The 16,902-nt window shown below is 42.9% G+C and overlaps 1 protein-coding gene across 2 annotated transcripts in view; it reads right to left on the reverse strand.

The window, feature by feature from the left end:
- The window catches only part of abcd3a (ATP-binding cassette, sub-family D (ALD), member 3a), a 77,854-nt gene extending 63,001 nt beyond the window's left edge, over positions 1–14,853 (reverse strand). The window contains exons 1-4 of one of the 2 annotated variants that reach the window (XM_085983286.1): positions 14,702–14,717; positions 6,642–6,717; positions 3,169–3,202; positions 2,965–3,063 (exon numbers count right to left, since the gene is read on the reverse strand). In XM_085983286.1, coding sequence (XP_085839412.1) covers positions 2,965–2,991 — 27 coding nt within the window. In that variant the 5' untranslated portion in view covers positions 2,992–3,063; positions 3,169–3,202; positions 6,642–6,717; positions 14,702–14,717. Of the gene's footprint in view, positions 1–2,964; positions 3,064–3,168; positions 3,203–6,641; positions 6,718–14,701 lie in introns of both variants that reach the window. The other variant, XM_085983285.1, reaches the window with a different exon arrangement.
- Between the last annotated feature and the right edge of the window lie 2,049 nt (positions 14,854–16,902).

Consider the following 16,902-nt stretch of genomic DNA (forward strand, 5'->3'; position numbering starts at 1 on the left):
AAAATCTTTCCCATAGTGTGGAGCCCAATACTCCACATGGTACTCGAATTCCCTCTAGGCCTATATACATATCACTGATATATACAGGAAACTTTTTTTATCCAGCACGGACGGGACCGACGTGATGCCATTTCATCAAAAATTCCGGATAACCGAACGCTATAGTAAAAGATACGGAGCTGAGAGCTCTGTATAAAGCAACAAACCCTGTTGCTTAGCAACAGGTTCAGAACAATGGCCACAAGTTGCAAGCGTCTCTGTAGCTTAGCAACAGCTGCAGCCACACCCTTGCACAGCAACACATGGAGGAAGGCAAGTAATAAAAGCTACCTGAACCTACTCCTGAATTTTGCTGGTTAACCGACATTTCCGGTTATTTAGGTGCCGGTTAATCGTAAGTTTCCTGTACAGTAGACAAGAGTGGCCCCAGAACTGCACCAAGGAACACCATTGCCCTTCTAACCACTCTGAAAATCTGCCATTATGTCCTATTCTCTGTTTTCTCCCTTCTAACCCATTTTTCATTCAGTTTGCTATCCTCTTCCTAATTCCATACCCAATAATTTTCTCATCTCCCATGTAGTACCTTGTCAAAAGCTTTCCTAAAGTCTACGTTCACTACATTTCCCCCCTCTACCAAATCTGGATAATTATTTTAAATTGCAAGAGTAAAACAAGGGGCCACAGATTCAAGCTAATAAAAGACAAATTTAGGACTGATATCATGAAAATATTCTTCACAAAGCATTCAGAATGGTCTCCTGGATAGAGTAGTCAAGGCAAGAACCAATTGGATGCTGCAATGGAGACACTTTAGGGTCATTCTGGATGGATGAACCAAGATGGGCCAAAAGACCCCTCTCATTCAATTATTTTGTGATCTTGTACAAAAGACAGCTTGTATTATTACAACAACAAGCAATTCGGAATTTTTATGATGCATTCCTCAGAATGAAGCTCAGATTGCACTAAGTGGCAGCACCTGGATTTCTTGCTGCTTTGATTACTGTAAACCATAGGTATTAAGGAATCCTTTAAGGAAAAGGGGATGAAAAGAACGATTCAATGTTGGAATATTATTTCCCACTATTACAACGAAATGAGAACTGAAAGTTTGAAGGAAGAATGTTTGTTGTTATTGGCATGGAGTTGATTTTTTTTAAACTCTCCTCCCACAAACTATACAATTGCTGATATGTACAATATCGCAATCTAGATTTTCTTTTAAGTGAAAGGAGGGGTCATGAGTGAAAGTAGATTTTTTTTAATTCAAGTATAAACACCCTGGCGTGTCAGCTGTGGCTCAGTGTATAGCACTATCGCTTCCGAGTCAGAAGGTTGTTAGTTCAAGTCCCATTCCAGAGACTTCAGCACATAATCTAGACTGACACTCCAATGGAGTACTACAGGAGTGCTGCACTGTCGGAGGTGCCGGCTTTCGGTTGAGGCATTTAAACCGAGGCCCCGTCTGCTCTCTCAGGTGGATGTAAAAGATCCCATGGCACTGTTTCAATGAAAAGCAGAGAAGTTCTCCTCAGTGTCCTGGCCAATATTTATCCCTCAACCAACATCACTAAAACAGATTAACTGGTCATTAACTCATTAATATTTGTGGGACCTTGCTGTGTGCAAATTGTCTGCCACATTTACTATATTCCAACAGTGATTACATTTCACAAGTACTCGATTGGCTGTAAAGCACTTTGGGACGTTCTGAGGTCATGAAAGAAGCTGTATAAATGCAAGTCTTTCTTTTTCTTTCTTTTGCATACCCCAAAGAGGAACAGGTAAATATTACTCCAAAGTCTCCAGCAATACAACTCTGAGCAGAACTATTTGGATATAGCAGGAATAGCTGAGAGATTACGATCCCTTTGTAATTCGTTGCGAGAAAATATCTGGATTCTATTCAAAGATGTAACACTTTGGTGCAGGCAGAAATATTTTTTTATCAAAAGATCGTATCTTTGGTGAGACCACACCTTGAGTATTATGTGCAGTTTTGGTCACCTTATCTGAGGAAGGATATTCTTGCCATGCAGGGAGTGCAGCGAAGATTCACCAGACTGATACCTGGGATGGCAGGAATGACTTATGAAGAGAGATTGGGTTGATTGGGTTTGTATTCGCTGGAGTTTAGAAGAATGAGAGGGGATCTCATTGAAACTTGTAAAATTCTAACAGGACTAGACAGACTGGATGCAGGAAGGATGTTCCTGATGGTCGGGGAGTCCAGAACCAGGGGTCACAGTCTAAGGATAAGGGGTAAGCCATTTAGGACTGAGATGAGGAGGAATTTCTTCACCCAGAGGAATTCTCTACCACAGAAGGCAGTTGAGGCCAATTCATTAAATATATTCAAGAAGGAGTTAGATATATTTCTTAAGGCTAAAGGGATCAAGGGATATGGGGAGAAAGCAGGGACAGGGTACTGAATTTGGATGATCAGCCATGATCTCATTAAATGGAGGAGCAGGCTCGAGGGGCCGAATGGCCTACTGCTCCTATCTTCTACGTTTCTATATACCCTCCTTTGAAGATATAAGTCCTTTATTGGACAGTGGAAAGGAAGAAGAGGGAAGCATCTCAGCCAAGCCTGATCATCATCTCACACGAGCATATTCTACAGTAGGACAGCAATCAGAAGCAGGGATCTTGACAGATTTCTTCCACCCTCTATAGCCTAGGCATACCAAAGCTTATATTAGTGCCTATTACTGACTGATTGAGATCATTCAATGTTAACACACCTCCACTAAAGCCGATATTGCTCCCTAATCAGCTGCAAGGGGTACATAAACACCACAGGTCGACTGACCTCAGAGTTTCCCCTCTTTCTAAGGAAGCAGATCACTCACCTCTGCTTGGTGTCGCATTGTGATTCCTTTCTGTTTAATATGCCCAATTTACAAATTGCTACTTATCACTGTCTTCAGTTGAACAAATATGCAGTATAACACCTACCTCTTGTGAAAACGTTCCAGGCACCATTATTTTCAAAATTCGCCAGATCCTTGCAAAGAAAACACCGTCCACAACCGCTTTCTCTTTTTTTCCTTCTTTCTGAAAAAAGCAGGGGAAGGGCACATTTTTTCCAAGCAACTGTATTGAGCAAAGAGTTATTTAAATGAATAATAAAATCACAATATATTTTCATGATATACTCACATCATTCTGAAAAGAAACTTTCCCTTCATTCTTACTGTAATGAAAAGATTATCAATTGAAGGTGTTAAACAGAAAAGTTTGCTTAGATTGAGGAATAAATCATGTTAGCCAAAAAAAGGAATTGATTTATCCCCTTCTGCCCTTGACATTATTTCCATGTGTTCAAAGTGAATGGATTCACACAGCTGTTCAGCCCAAAGAGCTGCAATATGGTGCCTTCATTTCTTGTTTTATTATTTCTTTTCTTTTATCATCCATCCCATTAAACACATTTCCACGGTTCTAGTGGAAAGCAATGCCAAGGGAGTGGCGGGCCAGCCCACTTGCCTAGCCTCTGCGTTCCCAACCCCACACTGCATCTCATCCCCTACCTATTCTCTCTCTTTTTCCACCTTGCTCCTATCGCACTCTATCATCCCTTGCCCCTCACTTCCCTTTAACCTCATCCATCCCCCACTCCTTGCCCTGCCCGTCTCTCCTGCTTCTCCCTACGGCCTCACTCCAATCACCTCCCGTAGCCCTTGCCACTACCCCTAGTTTTCATTGCCTTCCCTACCCTTCACTTCCTCTATCCTTCGCTCCCTCACTCCGATTGTCTCTACCCTCACCACTTTACTCTCTATTTCTACCACATCAGCCCCATATGCTCCTCTCCCCCTCACACCTCCATAACCTCACCCTCATTTCCCTCTCATTCCCTCTCCACTCATTTACCATCCCCTCTCCCTTGATCACTTCCACAATCCTCTTTCCTCCACCCCCAACTCCTCCATCCCCTTTCCTCTCATCCTCCGTTCTTTAATCTCCTATTTCCTGCTCATCACTTTGTCTCTTTCTGTTTTCTACCCCATACCCTCATTCCCTCTCATATCATCCCCACTTGCACCCTCTGCCATTCCACTTATTAACTACAAAGCTGGTTTCCCAGCAATAAGCTGAGAAAACAGCAATATTTTTTTTTATTTTTTATAAAAGTGCTATAAGCTATAAATAGCCTATAGTCATACGTGCTTTAAAAAGCAATGTTTGTCTTCCCAATTTAGTGCTGGGAAATGAGCAAAAGTGGGAGAACATGCGAGAGAGAGGCCTGAACGCAGAAGCGATGGTTGCCGGGCAGAGACCTGAGCAAGACATCATCGGCTGGTTAGTTACAGGTGCAGCATAGGGAATGGGATGGGCAAGGATCATTAACTGGTAGAACAGACTAGTTCCTACAAGTCCAATGACAGAGGCAACATCCATCCGGAGTCTCCATGAGGATGGGCGGACCTGTGAGGAGCAGAGGGCCAAGTCCTGAAATAATCTTAATATTAAATAAACTGAGGCCCACTGAGGTCTTAAATAAACATGAATTTAAACGAGTAAACTTGGTTGCAGTGCCACTTTAAGAAATCAACATGGGAGACGGCACTTGGAAGAGCAGCAGCAGCACCTAGTTTTGGAGAACTGAAAGGTGAGTATGACAAGTATACATACCATGTGTGACATCCAGGTGTGGTGGAAAAATGCAAATGAATTGTAACACAGCGAGCAAGTTGACAAATAGAAAGTGCGTGTTGAATGCAAAACTTAATATAATTACTGGTGGATCTTCCATGGCATTGTTAATGGTGAGTTGCTGCATATGGGTTCTCCCTGCCTGTCCATCATTTTTATGTTGCTAGTTCTCGATCAGCCTTTCTTTTTTATGCTTCTCTCCCTCTCTTGTCATCTTCAGGTCATTTCTGTTGTGTTCCACATTCCAATCGTTCACTTCTCTTCTTCTGTCCTGCCTTAACTTGCATCCCACTACCCACTGTTCCCTTAACCTTGATATTTATGCTCTCCCACTACTACCTGCCCTTTGTGCCAGTGGTCTTCACAATCCTGATTTTCGATCACAAAAAGAAAATACTGCAGATGCTGGAAATCTGAAATAAAAACAGAAAATGCTGGAGATACTCAGCAGGTCAGGCAGCATCTGTGAAGAGAGAAACAGAGTTAACGTTTCAGGTCGAGGCCTTTCGTCAGAACTGGAAAAAAAGCAGGAAATGGAACAGATTTTTAAGCAAGTGTAGGGGCTGGGAAATGGGGGAGGGGATGAAAGAACAAAATGAAAGGTCTGTGATAGGATAGAAGGCAGGAGAGGTTGAGACATTGTACGTCCTTTTCACTATGGACGTACAATCCCTCTACACCTCCATCCTCCACCAGGATGGCCTGAGGGCGCGCCGCTTCTTCCTTGTACAGAGGCCCAACCAGTCCCCATCCACCACCTGACTGGAGAATGGAATAGAGTCCTTACAGGAGGCAGGGTGGGAGGAACTGCAGTCCAGGTAGCTGTGGGAGTCAGTGGGTTTGTAGTGAATGTTGGTCAATAACCTAGCCCCAGAGATGGAGACGGAGAAGTCAAGGAAGGGAAGAGACGGAGATGGACCATGTGAAGGTGAGGGAAGGGTGGAAATTGGAAGCAAAGTGAATGAAATTGTCTAGTTCAGGGCGAGAGCAGGAAACGGCACCGATACAGTCATCAATGTATCGGAAAAAGAGGTGAGGGAGGGGACCCGAGTGGGACTGGAACTTAAGAGTGTTCCACATATCCCATGAAAAGGCAGGCATAGCTCGGACCCATGCAGGTTCCCATAGCAACACCTTTAATTTGGAGGAAGTGAGTGGAGTCAAAGGAGAAGTTGTTCAATGTGAGAACAAGTTCAGCCAGGTGGAGGAGGGTGTTGGTGGATGGGGACTGGTTGGGCCTCTGTTCAAGAAGCGGAGCGCCCTCAGGCCACCCTGGTGGGGGATGGAGGTGTAGAGGGATTGTACGTCCATAGTGAAAAGGACGTACAATATCTCTTAATCTCTCCTGCCTGCTATCCTATCACAGACCTTCCCTTTTGTTCTTTCCTCCCCTCCCCCCTTTCCCAGCCCCTACACTTGCTTAAAAGTCTGTTCCATCTCAAGCTTTTTTCCAGTTCTGACGAAAGGTCTCGACCTGAAACATTAACTCTGTTTCTCTCTTCACAGATGCTGCCTGACCTGCCGAGTATCTCCAGCATTTTCTGTTTTTATTCCTGATGTTCTATCATTGCTCTCTACGTCCCAATACCTTTTGCTGTCATCTGCATTCTCTATTGTTGTTTCTGTCTGCAATCCTTCTTCACCTTCTCCCTGTTCCCCTCATGGTCACTTTTGCCTTAAAAATCATACCCGTGAACCCCATCTTCCCTCTCAATTCCACCGCCTTCATCCACTCCAAGCTGAATGCCCCATCAACTGCTCACTTTCCTCCATCTCTCTTCGCTCACTCACCCTTCAACCTCAATCCTCATCCCTGTTCCCCAACCCGAAGGGACATGGTAGGAATAAGTCGCACAGAGGAGACATCGGGGGGGGGGGGGGGGGGGGGGTGGCGGCGCAGGCAGTAGAAGGGGCCCAATAAAAAGCTAATTCACTTAAAATAAAAATTTAACTTTTAAATTGGAAATGATACTTACCTATAGCGCTGCCTAGATGAATGGACTTAGAAAACGGGTTTTGGAGGAACAGCAGCGCTACCTAGCATTGGGAGGCCTGAAATATAAGTAATGATAAGTATAGAAAGCTACAGAAACGTGACAGTATTAAGAAGAATTCATAGCGTTATATACAGTCGTAACTACCAAGTGTGACAAAATTGTGGTACAGGTACAGGTATAAGTATAACAAACAGGAGGCATGCCAGAGGCACAAGGCAGTCAATATATATAAAATACAATCAAGTAAATGTAGTTCATTCCAACCCATCTGAATATTCATTCTTTAAACACAATTATATTCTTCTGATCAACAATGCCAAAGTAGATTGAAAACAACTTAAGTTATGCTTGAACTGTATAAAATACTAGTTAGGCCACCGCTAGAGTACTGCGTGTTGTTCTGGTCACCACATTACAGGAAGGATGTGATTGCACTAGAGAGGGTACAGAGGAGGTTTACGAGGATGTTACCAGGACTGGGAAATTTTAGCTATGAGGAAAGACTGGATAGGCTGGGGTTGTTTTCTTTGGGACAGAGGAGGCTGATGGGAGACTTAATTGAGGTGTATAAAATTATGAGGGGCCTAGATAGAGTGGATAGGAATAGGAAGGACCTATTTCCCTTAGCAGAGGTCAATAACCAGGGGGCACAGATTTAAAGTGATTAGTAGAAGGATTCGAGGAGAGTTGAGGAGAAATGTTTTCACCCAGAGGGTGGTGGGGATCTAGAACTCACTGCCTGAAAGGGTGGTAGAGGCAGAAACCCTCATCGCATTTGAAAGGTACTTGGAGTGTCGTAACCTACAAGGCTACAGACCAGCAGCTGGAAAGTGGGATATGGTTGGATAGCTCTTTTGTGGCCGGCATAGACGCGATGGGCTGAATGACCTCCTTCTGTGCCGTAAACTCCTATGGGCGCAATCTTGCCAGCCCCCTGGGGAGGTGGGTATGGAGGTGCGACTGCCGGGAAAATGGCAGAATTTGAGGGCGGGTACCCAACCCGCCTCCATGCCATCTTCCCAAGAGGCGGGTAGCCATCCCGCGCCGGGTCCCGTCTCCTTGGAGGCGGGAGGGGATTAAAGTCTATTAACTGCCTGTTAACAGGTAGTTAACAGGCAGAAAATAGGATTATCCCCTTTTTGCCCTCACAAATGCAGGCTTCCCGAAGGCTCCGAAACCCGCCAGGTCAGCGAGGCGAGTAATGGGTCTGCGGGGGTCGGAGGGGTGCAAAAGTGTGCTGTGGAAGTAAGTGATGGGTGCAAGTGTGGAGAGGTGAGTATCTGAGGTAAGTGCAAAGTGTTAGTAAAAGTGTACTTACCTTTGTTTCTTCCTGCAAGCTTCAGTCGGTGGGTATGCGGAGTGTCTCGGACCTCCGCGTTGGAGATGACAGATGGCCGTTGCATTCTCAGATGCAACAACCATCTCATTTCTGCAAAAGAAAGTTTGATGAGGTCTTGAATTCAGGACCTCATCAAACTACAGAGAATGTCACTGTTTGACAGCTTCACAGAGCTGTCAAACGATGACAATTCATCTGTCAAAAATTTGACAGATGAAACGTCATGCGTTGACGTTCTCTGCAACCAGCTTTCCCTTAATTAGCCTGCTAAGCCTGCTGGGCGGGCTTAACAAGGTCAATCAAGGGAAAATAGCATGGGTTGGCCAGAAGTTGTTGGAGGCGGGACTGAAACCCGACAAGTAGGAGTCCCGCCTCTAAAAGCTCCCCATTGGCAAAATCACCCCCTATGATGCAATTCTATGAAAAATCCAACAATCTTAGTTTTAGTTTTGGAAGTTTCAGATGACATCATCATCCACAGCCTTTTGGGGGCGGGGGAAGAATTCCAGATTTCCACTACACTGAAAAATTGTTTCCTAATTTCACTCTTAAATGGCCTAGCTTTAATTTTAAAATGAGGCCCCCTCGTTCTGGATTCCCCCCCCCCCCCGAGGTTCAGTGCCCAAAACTGAACACAGTGCCCTAGATGGGAACTGTCCAAGGCTCTGTACAACTGTAGCATGGTTTCCTCATTTTTGTTCTCCAACCCCCTGGAGATAAAGGCCAACATTCCATTGGCCTCTGATTACAGTCTGTACTGTGCACTAGTTTTTAGTGATTTGTGTACATGGAAATCTAAATCCCTTTGCTGTGCCTCAGCTCCTAGCCTCTCACCATTAAGAAAATATTCCAATTTGTCTTTCTCAAATCCAAAGTAGATGACCTCACACTTCCTTACATTGAATTCCGTCTGCCATCGTTTTGCCCACTCACCTAGTCTGTCTTTGTCCCTTTGCCACTTCCTGCTCCCATCTATACAACTTACTGTGCCTCCAAACTTCGTGCAACTTTACACCTCAAATAACAAATCTATTCATATAAAATTTCTAATCTAGATTGCTTTCTTCCACAAAAGCAATAAGCTCAAAACTAGTTATAAGATTCAAAGTACAAGTAATAAATCACACTCTGGCAATAATCTCCGATAGTGTACTTTAACTATCATAGTGCAACTAAAAATCAACCAAAGGTTAAAAAACCAAAGTGAGTAAAAAGCAAAAAATGTGACACAAGCAAAATTCTTAACACACAAGCTCCCAGCAGAAAATACAATACGTGCATGCTTCTGTCAATTATAGAAATGTTTGTATTAGTACTATTCAGTCGGTTTGTTGGTTTGGCTTGGTTGATAGTACTCTCATCTCTGAGTCAAAGGTTGTGGCTTCAAGCCCTACTCCAAGACTTGAGCACATAATCTAGGCTAATGTTTCAGTATAATACTGAGAGAATACTGCATTGTTGGAGGTATCGTCCTTTGAATGGGACACAAAAGCTGAGGCCTCTGTCCCAATGATTCAGGTGGACATTTAAACCTCCATAATCCTATTCAAGGCAAGTTTCCCAGAGCCCTGGCCAACATTTCTCTCTCAATCAATGACTTCACAAACAGATGACTGGTCATTTATCCTGCTGTCTGCAAAATGGCTACTACTTTTGTCTATAGTCACTGCTCTTCATAAAGTAAGTCATTGTATGTGAAGTGTTTTGGGACGCTACTGAGAAATGTGATAAGGCACTATTATAAATGCATGCCTTTCTTAGGTGCAATATAAATGCAAATTTTTCACATGACCTTCCTTAATCATAGCAGAAGTTATGCATTTAATACATAATTCCTAATAAAGTGCAGTTTCTATTGGATCAATTACACCAGCATTTGCAACCACAAGTCATTTCACCAGCTCCATTACGCATGTCTGGGAGTGAGGGAGGTGTGCGTGGCGTGCGTGCGCATCGGAGCAAGGGAGAGGTATGTATGTTTGGGTCTCCTGGAGCAGAGTATTTGCATGTGTCTATGGGAAAAGGAAGAAATGATCTTAGTTACTAGCAGGCCCAAAGACAATGTTATCATCTCAGTGAAGTCGCAAATGCATTATTGTGGCTTGTGAGTTTTACAGTGATTCGCAATGTTGAAACTTGTAGCATCTTTTTTGTCTGGAGTAGTGGCGAGGATATTAAGTAATGAGTGGCTTTTCTGCAAATTCATAAAAATAGAAATGTAGTTTTTGTTTCCACTAGTATTCCTACATCGGTGTGAGATGACAAATTAACATTCTATCAAATTTCAAAATAGGCAGTTTTAAATTTGAGGAAAGTAGGCAAAAAATGAAAATTTGAAAAGCTTTAACACACAAAAGCCACCTACTTGCACCTAAAATATTATGAACTAAATAGCAGTCAACATATCCTATTATTTATTTGCGGTGAAGATGTAATGTCTAACCATTAACAAACCAATATCACAGTTGCGTAAAGAGGCCAGAGAATTCTTTTTTTTTTTAAATTATCATGTGTTAAAATATTCAGATATTATTTTACAGCATTCTTTCTGCAGAGGCTGACTTTTTTTGGCAGGCACATTCATTTACCCACTCTGGTTTGGTACGTAATGTACTGTTTATACTCAAAACAAAAATGTAAAATGTTAGTTCTGATTTCCTTTAAAAACACTTGTGCAAAAGTTGATTGCAACATATAGAAAATGTGCCAACATATGACTAAATCTACAGGCAGCTTACAAAATTCTGTAACATTCTGAACAGTGTCACTGAAATCCAAGTAACAAGTGTTCCATTAAACTAAACACTATAGCCAAAACACACACAAAATGTTTACTGATCTCTGACTTTTAATGTATTTTATTTTCTCTCCTACTCTTTTGCTCTCTCGGTTACATTGATCCCAATAGCCAGAAAGAATGTGCCTTCAGCACTTCATCCAAAAGTACAGCCAAAGTCAGAAATGCATCATTTGGGACAGGTGTTGGAGCCTTTTTCCGATCACTCTGGCACAGTGCACTAAAGGATGGTATTTTACTCATTGCCATTTAACATTATGTTACACAATAGTTTGGTGAAAGCTACAGGTGAATTTTTCTCCACACTAAAATCTGTTTGCTAATCAGTGAAACAAAATGTGCTTAAAACATGACTTACTTGTTCAACCCCATAGTGTAAAAGTAACCAGTAACAGCATTTCACTGCTCCAGATACTTTTGGCTGCCCTTTCATGAATTCTAGTGGGGATTTTGTAAAGACATACCAACCGTCACAGGCAGATCAAAATAACTGCAGCCACTGTCTGGTATACGGTCAATTATGTAACCACGGCATTTTGGCAGGCCTAAGACAATGTGGCATTTAGCTATTGACCAATAATTGGTGGATGTTACACGTCTGGTGGCGCAATTAGGAGACTTTTTCCAGATAAAGGGAACTCTAAAGGCTTTTATAAAGATTAAAAGGGTAATCAAAGGAAATGCAGGGCCAATTAGAGACCAAAAAGAAAATCTTCTTGTGAAGGTTGAGGGCATGGCTGAAGTACGGAATGGGTCATTTGCATCTGTCCAAAAGAGGATGCTGTCAATATCACAGTAAACGACGAGGGGCTGGAGAAATTGGATAGGATAAAAACAGATAAAGTGGCAGTACTTAACAGGTTAGCAGTGCTCAAAGTATTAAAGTCACATGGTCCAGATGGGATGCATCAGACAGAAAGCAGAGAGTAAGTGGTGAACGGTTGTTTTTCAGACTGGAGGGAAGTGTAGTGGTGTTATTAGGACCCCTGGTCTTTTTGATGTTTATTAATGACCTGGACTTGGGTATAGGGGGATAATTTCAAAGTTTGCGGGTGGCACAAAACTTGGAAATGTAGCAATCAGTGAGGCGGATAGTAGCAGACTTCAGGAGGACGTAGACAGACTAGTGAAATGAGATGAAATTTAATGCAGAGAAGTATGAAATGATGCATTTGTGGGGGGGGGGGGGGGGTAATGGCACAATTTTCAAGGGGTTACAGAAACAAAGATCCGGGGTTTCACATACATAAATCTTTGAAGGTTGCAGTACAAGGTGATAAAGCTGTTTTAAAAAGTATACAGGATCCTTGGCTTTATAAATAGTGGCACAGAATACAAAAACAAGGAAGTTTATTCTAAACCTTTGAAAATCACTGTTTATGCCTCAGCTGGAGTATTTATTGTGTCCATTTCTGGGCACCACATTTCAGTGAGAATGTCAAGGTCTTGGAGAGGGTGCAGAGAAGATTAACCGGAATGATACCAGGGATGAGGTAATTCAGTTATGTGGAGAGACTAGGGAAGCTGGGATTGGTCTCCTTGGAGCAGAGAAGTTTAAAGGGGAGATTTGATAGAGGTGTTCAAAATCAAGGGGAGTTTTGATAGAGTAAATACAGCAAAACTATGTCCGCTGGCATGCAGGTCGGTAACTGGAGGACACAGATTTAAGATAACTGGCAAAAAACAGTGGGGAGTTGAGGCGCATCTTTTTCACGCAGCAAGTTATGATGATCTGGAATGCACTGCCTGAAAGGGTGACGGAAGCAGATTCAATAGTAACTTTCAAAAGGGAATTGTATATAGAAACATAGAAGATAGGAGCGGGAGTAGGTCATTCGGCCCCTCGAGCCTGTTCCGCCATTTAATGAGATCATGGCTGATCTTCCAAATTCAGTACCCTGTCCCTGCCTTCTCCCCATATCCCTTGATCCCTTTAGCCTTAAGAAATATATTTAACTCCTTCTTGAATATATTTAATAAGTTGACCTCAACTGCCTTCTGTGGTAGAGGATTCCACAGGTTCACCACTCTCTGGGTGAAGAAATTCTACCTCATCTCTGTCCTAAATGGCTTACCCCTTAGCCTTAGACTGTGACCCCTGGTTCTGGACTCCCCCGCCATCAGGAACATCTTTCCTGCATCTAGTCTGTCTAGTCCTGTCAGAATTTTATAAGTTTCAATGAGATCCTCTCTCATTCTTCTAAACTCTAGCAAATATAAGCCTAATCAACCCAATCTCTCCTCATACGTCATTCCTGCCATCCCAGGTATCAGTCTGGTGAATCTTCGCTGCACTCCCTCCATGGCAAGAACATCCTTCCTCAGGTAAAGCGACCAAAACTGCACACAATACTCAAGGTGTGCAGTATACATTTGAAAAAGGATTTTAAAAATGCAGGGCTTTGGGGAAAAGGCAGTGGAGTAGGACAAATAGGATAACTCTTTCAAAAATCTGGTACAGGCACGATGGGCCGAATGTCCTCATTCTGTGCTGTATGATTCTATGAAATCCCAAAAGGGTCACATTTCAATGTGGTCTTTGTTTGTAGATCTCGAACTGAGTTCACAGAAAACATCAAACATTCAGTCAACTCATTATTTTCTATTTCTACTGCCAGAGGCAACCCCGGCTCCAGCAGCAGTGCTGCAATACAAGTGAGGCAGCAATGGGGGACATAAAACCAGTGTACGTCAACGAGGCTGGGGGCCGACGGTAAATGTGGGACTAGATGTGGGTGGCAGAATGTTGAATGAATTGGTGATTATGGAGGTGGAGGTCAGGAGTGTGGCATGTAGGCGATTGGAGAAATCAAGTCCAGAGAGGCTAAAAGTGTGAATAAGGGTTTTGTCAGCAATGAGGGTGAGTTAGGAGGTGATATTGCAAAAAAGTGGATGAGTGTGTACTTGGTGATGGGTGGAATAAAAACAAAAAAAAGTGGGAAATGACTGCAAAGCATCACCTCAAACACTTCTTTCAGTGCTTCCTGGTGTACTCATAATCCATCAAGTTACACAGCAAGATTAAGGCACTTCCACCCTCCTCCAAACCATCTGACCGTAATAATCTGATAAGAGAATATATACTGACATGTTTACATAAGCAGCAATCTCATTGAAGGGCTTGGATGACATCATCATAAACTATAATAGCAAAGTTTCAACCGTATTCAGAGTCCCAAAATGAGATTATAGCACAATTGACCCTTCTGTGTTCCACTATGTTTTTTTCCACAATATACATGGTGTGGAGTTCATGAGAATGCTTATTCTGTCTTTTGTTCTTTTTATGTCAGCAGCAAATGCCGTAGCAGATGCGGACAGCCAGGATGCTGCAGATAGACTGATCATGAAGAGGTCTACAATGAAGGGGCAGTACCACTGCAAAGTTAGCAAGCGGTAACCAAATGGGGAAGACCAGAAAGTAACGTTGTTCTCTGACCGGTTTTAAAATGTACATATAAAATTGCGTAATTAGATCTCTAAATTATCGAGGAAATTTCCAATTGTATTAAAAATCAGTAAATTTGCGCGAAGCAGGGACAAAACATCACAAATGGCAGTGTCCTCAATTCAGAGACGACCGTACTCCCAGGGGAAGATGAATTAAAACAATGCTTTTTAAGATTTGTTTTCGACTGCAGCTTCAGCCGAGAAGCAGCAATTCACTAAAACCACTAAACCCCATAAATAAAACACATCTCACGAAGAAGACCTTGATATATATATAGTGGATCGCGGGACGGCGCTTTCCTCCAAATCACGGGCTTGTCAATCTCTCTTGTCATTATTCTTCCCCCCCTCCAACCAAAGTGACTAGGCCGGGTTTAAATCCCCGGCCTCGGGTAGCGCGGAGAAAGACCCGCGACCTGTCATGAGCACAAAAAAAACCTCCCGATCCTGTACCTGTGCGAGGCCTTTCTCCCGCGTCGCCTGGCGAACGCCAACAGCAGCAACACGCCGGCAGCTCCGAGCACCGAATTCCTCACCGTCACCAGTTTACTGAGAGCCGCCATGGTGCTGAGGGGAGAGCGGCGCGAGCGCTGCCGGGACAGACGTCACTCCAGCTGTCAATCAATATTATCTCAGCGCTCCAGCAACATTGACCTGAATGTAAATAACTTTGGGGGGGGGGGGAGAGAGAGGAGGCCACACATGCGCAAATTGAAGTGTAGCCTCCCCGACTTATTCCTTTATGACTTAAACTTTGCATTGCTAAGTCCAGGGGTGCATTTCCAACTCGGCTGCAGGGTGACAATGCCTGGGAATTAAACATACCAGGTTATTTAACGATCAGGAAGGACAGGCAGGAAGGAAGGGGAGGTGGGGTGGCTATGTTAGTAAAGGAAGGAATCACTGTAATATAGAGAAATGATATTGGGTCAAAAGATCTGGATAATGAAACAGTTTGGGTGGAGGTAAGGAATAATAAGGGGAAAAAAACACTAGTGGGCGTAGTCTATAGGCCTCCGAACAGTGGCAACTCTGTTGGATGGAGTATCAATCAGGAAATAGTTGAGGCTTGTAATAAGGGAACATCTATAATTCTGGGGGATTTTAACTATCATATTAATTGGACAAATCAAATTGGGCAGGGCTGCCTTGAGGATGAGTTCATTGAGTGTATTAGGGATGGGTTTCTTGAGCAGTATGTAACTGAACCGACCAGGGGGCAAGCAACCTTAGATCTGGTCCTCTGTAACGAGACGGGATTAATTAAAAATGTCCTAGTAAAGGATCCCCTTGGAATGAGTGACCATAACATGGTTGAATTCCATATTCAATTAGAGGGTGAGAAGGTTGGATCTCAAACAAGCGTGCTAAGCTTGAATAAAGGAGACTATGAAGGTATGAGAGCGGAATTGAGTAGAGTGGATTGGGAAAATAGATTAAAGGGTAAGACGATACATGATCAGTGGTGTACATTTAAGGAGTTATTTTACAACTTCCAAAAAATATATATTCCACTGAGAAGAAAAGGGTGTAAAAGAAAAGACAGCCATCCGTGGCTAAGTAAAGAAATTAAGGATAGTATTCGACTAAAAACAAGGGCATATAAGGGAGCCAAATCTAGTGGGAGGATAGAGGATTGGGAAAACTTTAAAAGACAGCAAAAAATAACAAAAAGATTGATTAAGAAAGGGAAGATAGATTATGAAAGTAAATTAGCAAAAAATATAAAAACAGATAGTAAGAGTTTTTATAGTTGTATAAAAAGAAAAAGGGTGACTAAAGTAAATGTTGGTCCCTTAGAGGATGAGACCGGGAAATTAATGGTGGGAAATATGGAGATGGCAAAAACACTGAATGAATATTTTACATCAGTCTTTACAGTAGAAGACACTAAGAATATCCCAACACTGGACAAACAGGGGGCTAAAGGGGGGGAGGAGCTAAACACGATCAAAATCACTAAGGAAGTGGTACTCGGTAAAATAATGGGACTCAAGGTGGATAAATCACCTGGACCTGATGGCTTACATCCTAGGGTCTTGAGGGAAGTGGCGGTAGGGATTGTGGATGCATTGGTAATAATTTTCCAAAACTCCCTGGACTCGGCAAAGGTCCCGGCAGACTGGAAAACTGCAAATGTAACACCCTTATTTAAAAAGGGCAGTAGACAGAAGGCTGGAAACTATAGGCCGGTTAGCCTAACATCTGTGGTAGGTAAAATTTTGGAGTCCATTATTAAGGAGACAGTAACAGGACATTTGGATAATCATAATTTAATAGGACAAAGTCAGCATGGTTTTATGAAGGGGAAGTCATGTTTGACAAATTTGCTGGAGTTCTTTGAGGAAGTAACATATAGGGTGGATAAAGGGGAACCAGTGGACATAGTGTATTTAGACTTCCAAAAGGCATTTGACAAGGTGCCACACAAAAGATTATTGCTTAAGATAAAATATCACGGGATTGGGGGTAATATTCTGGCATGGATAGAGGATTGGCTATCTAACAGAAGGCAGAGAGTTGGGATAAATGGTTCATTCTCAGACTGGCAATCAGTAACTAGTGGTGTTCCGCAGGGGTCAGTGCTGGGTCCCCAACTCTTTACAATCTATATTAACGATTTGGAGGAGGGGACCGAGTGTAACATATCAAAG

This window comes from Somniosus microcephalus, chromosome 3 (assembly GCF_052327205.1).
Source record: "Somniosus microcephalus isolate GS21.2 chromosome 3, FLI_Smic_1.0, whole genome shotgun sequence".
NCBI classification, from domain to species: Eukaryota; Metazoa; Chordata; class Chondrichthyes; order Squaliformes; family Somniosidae; genus Somniosus; species Somniosus microcephalus.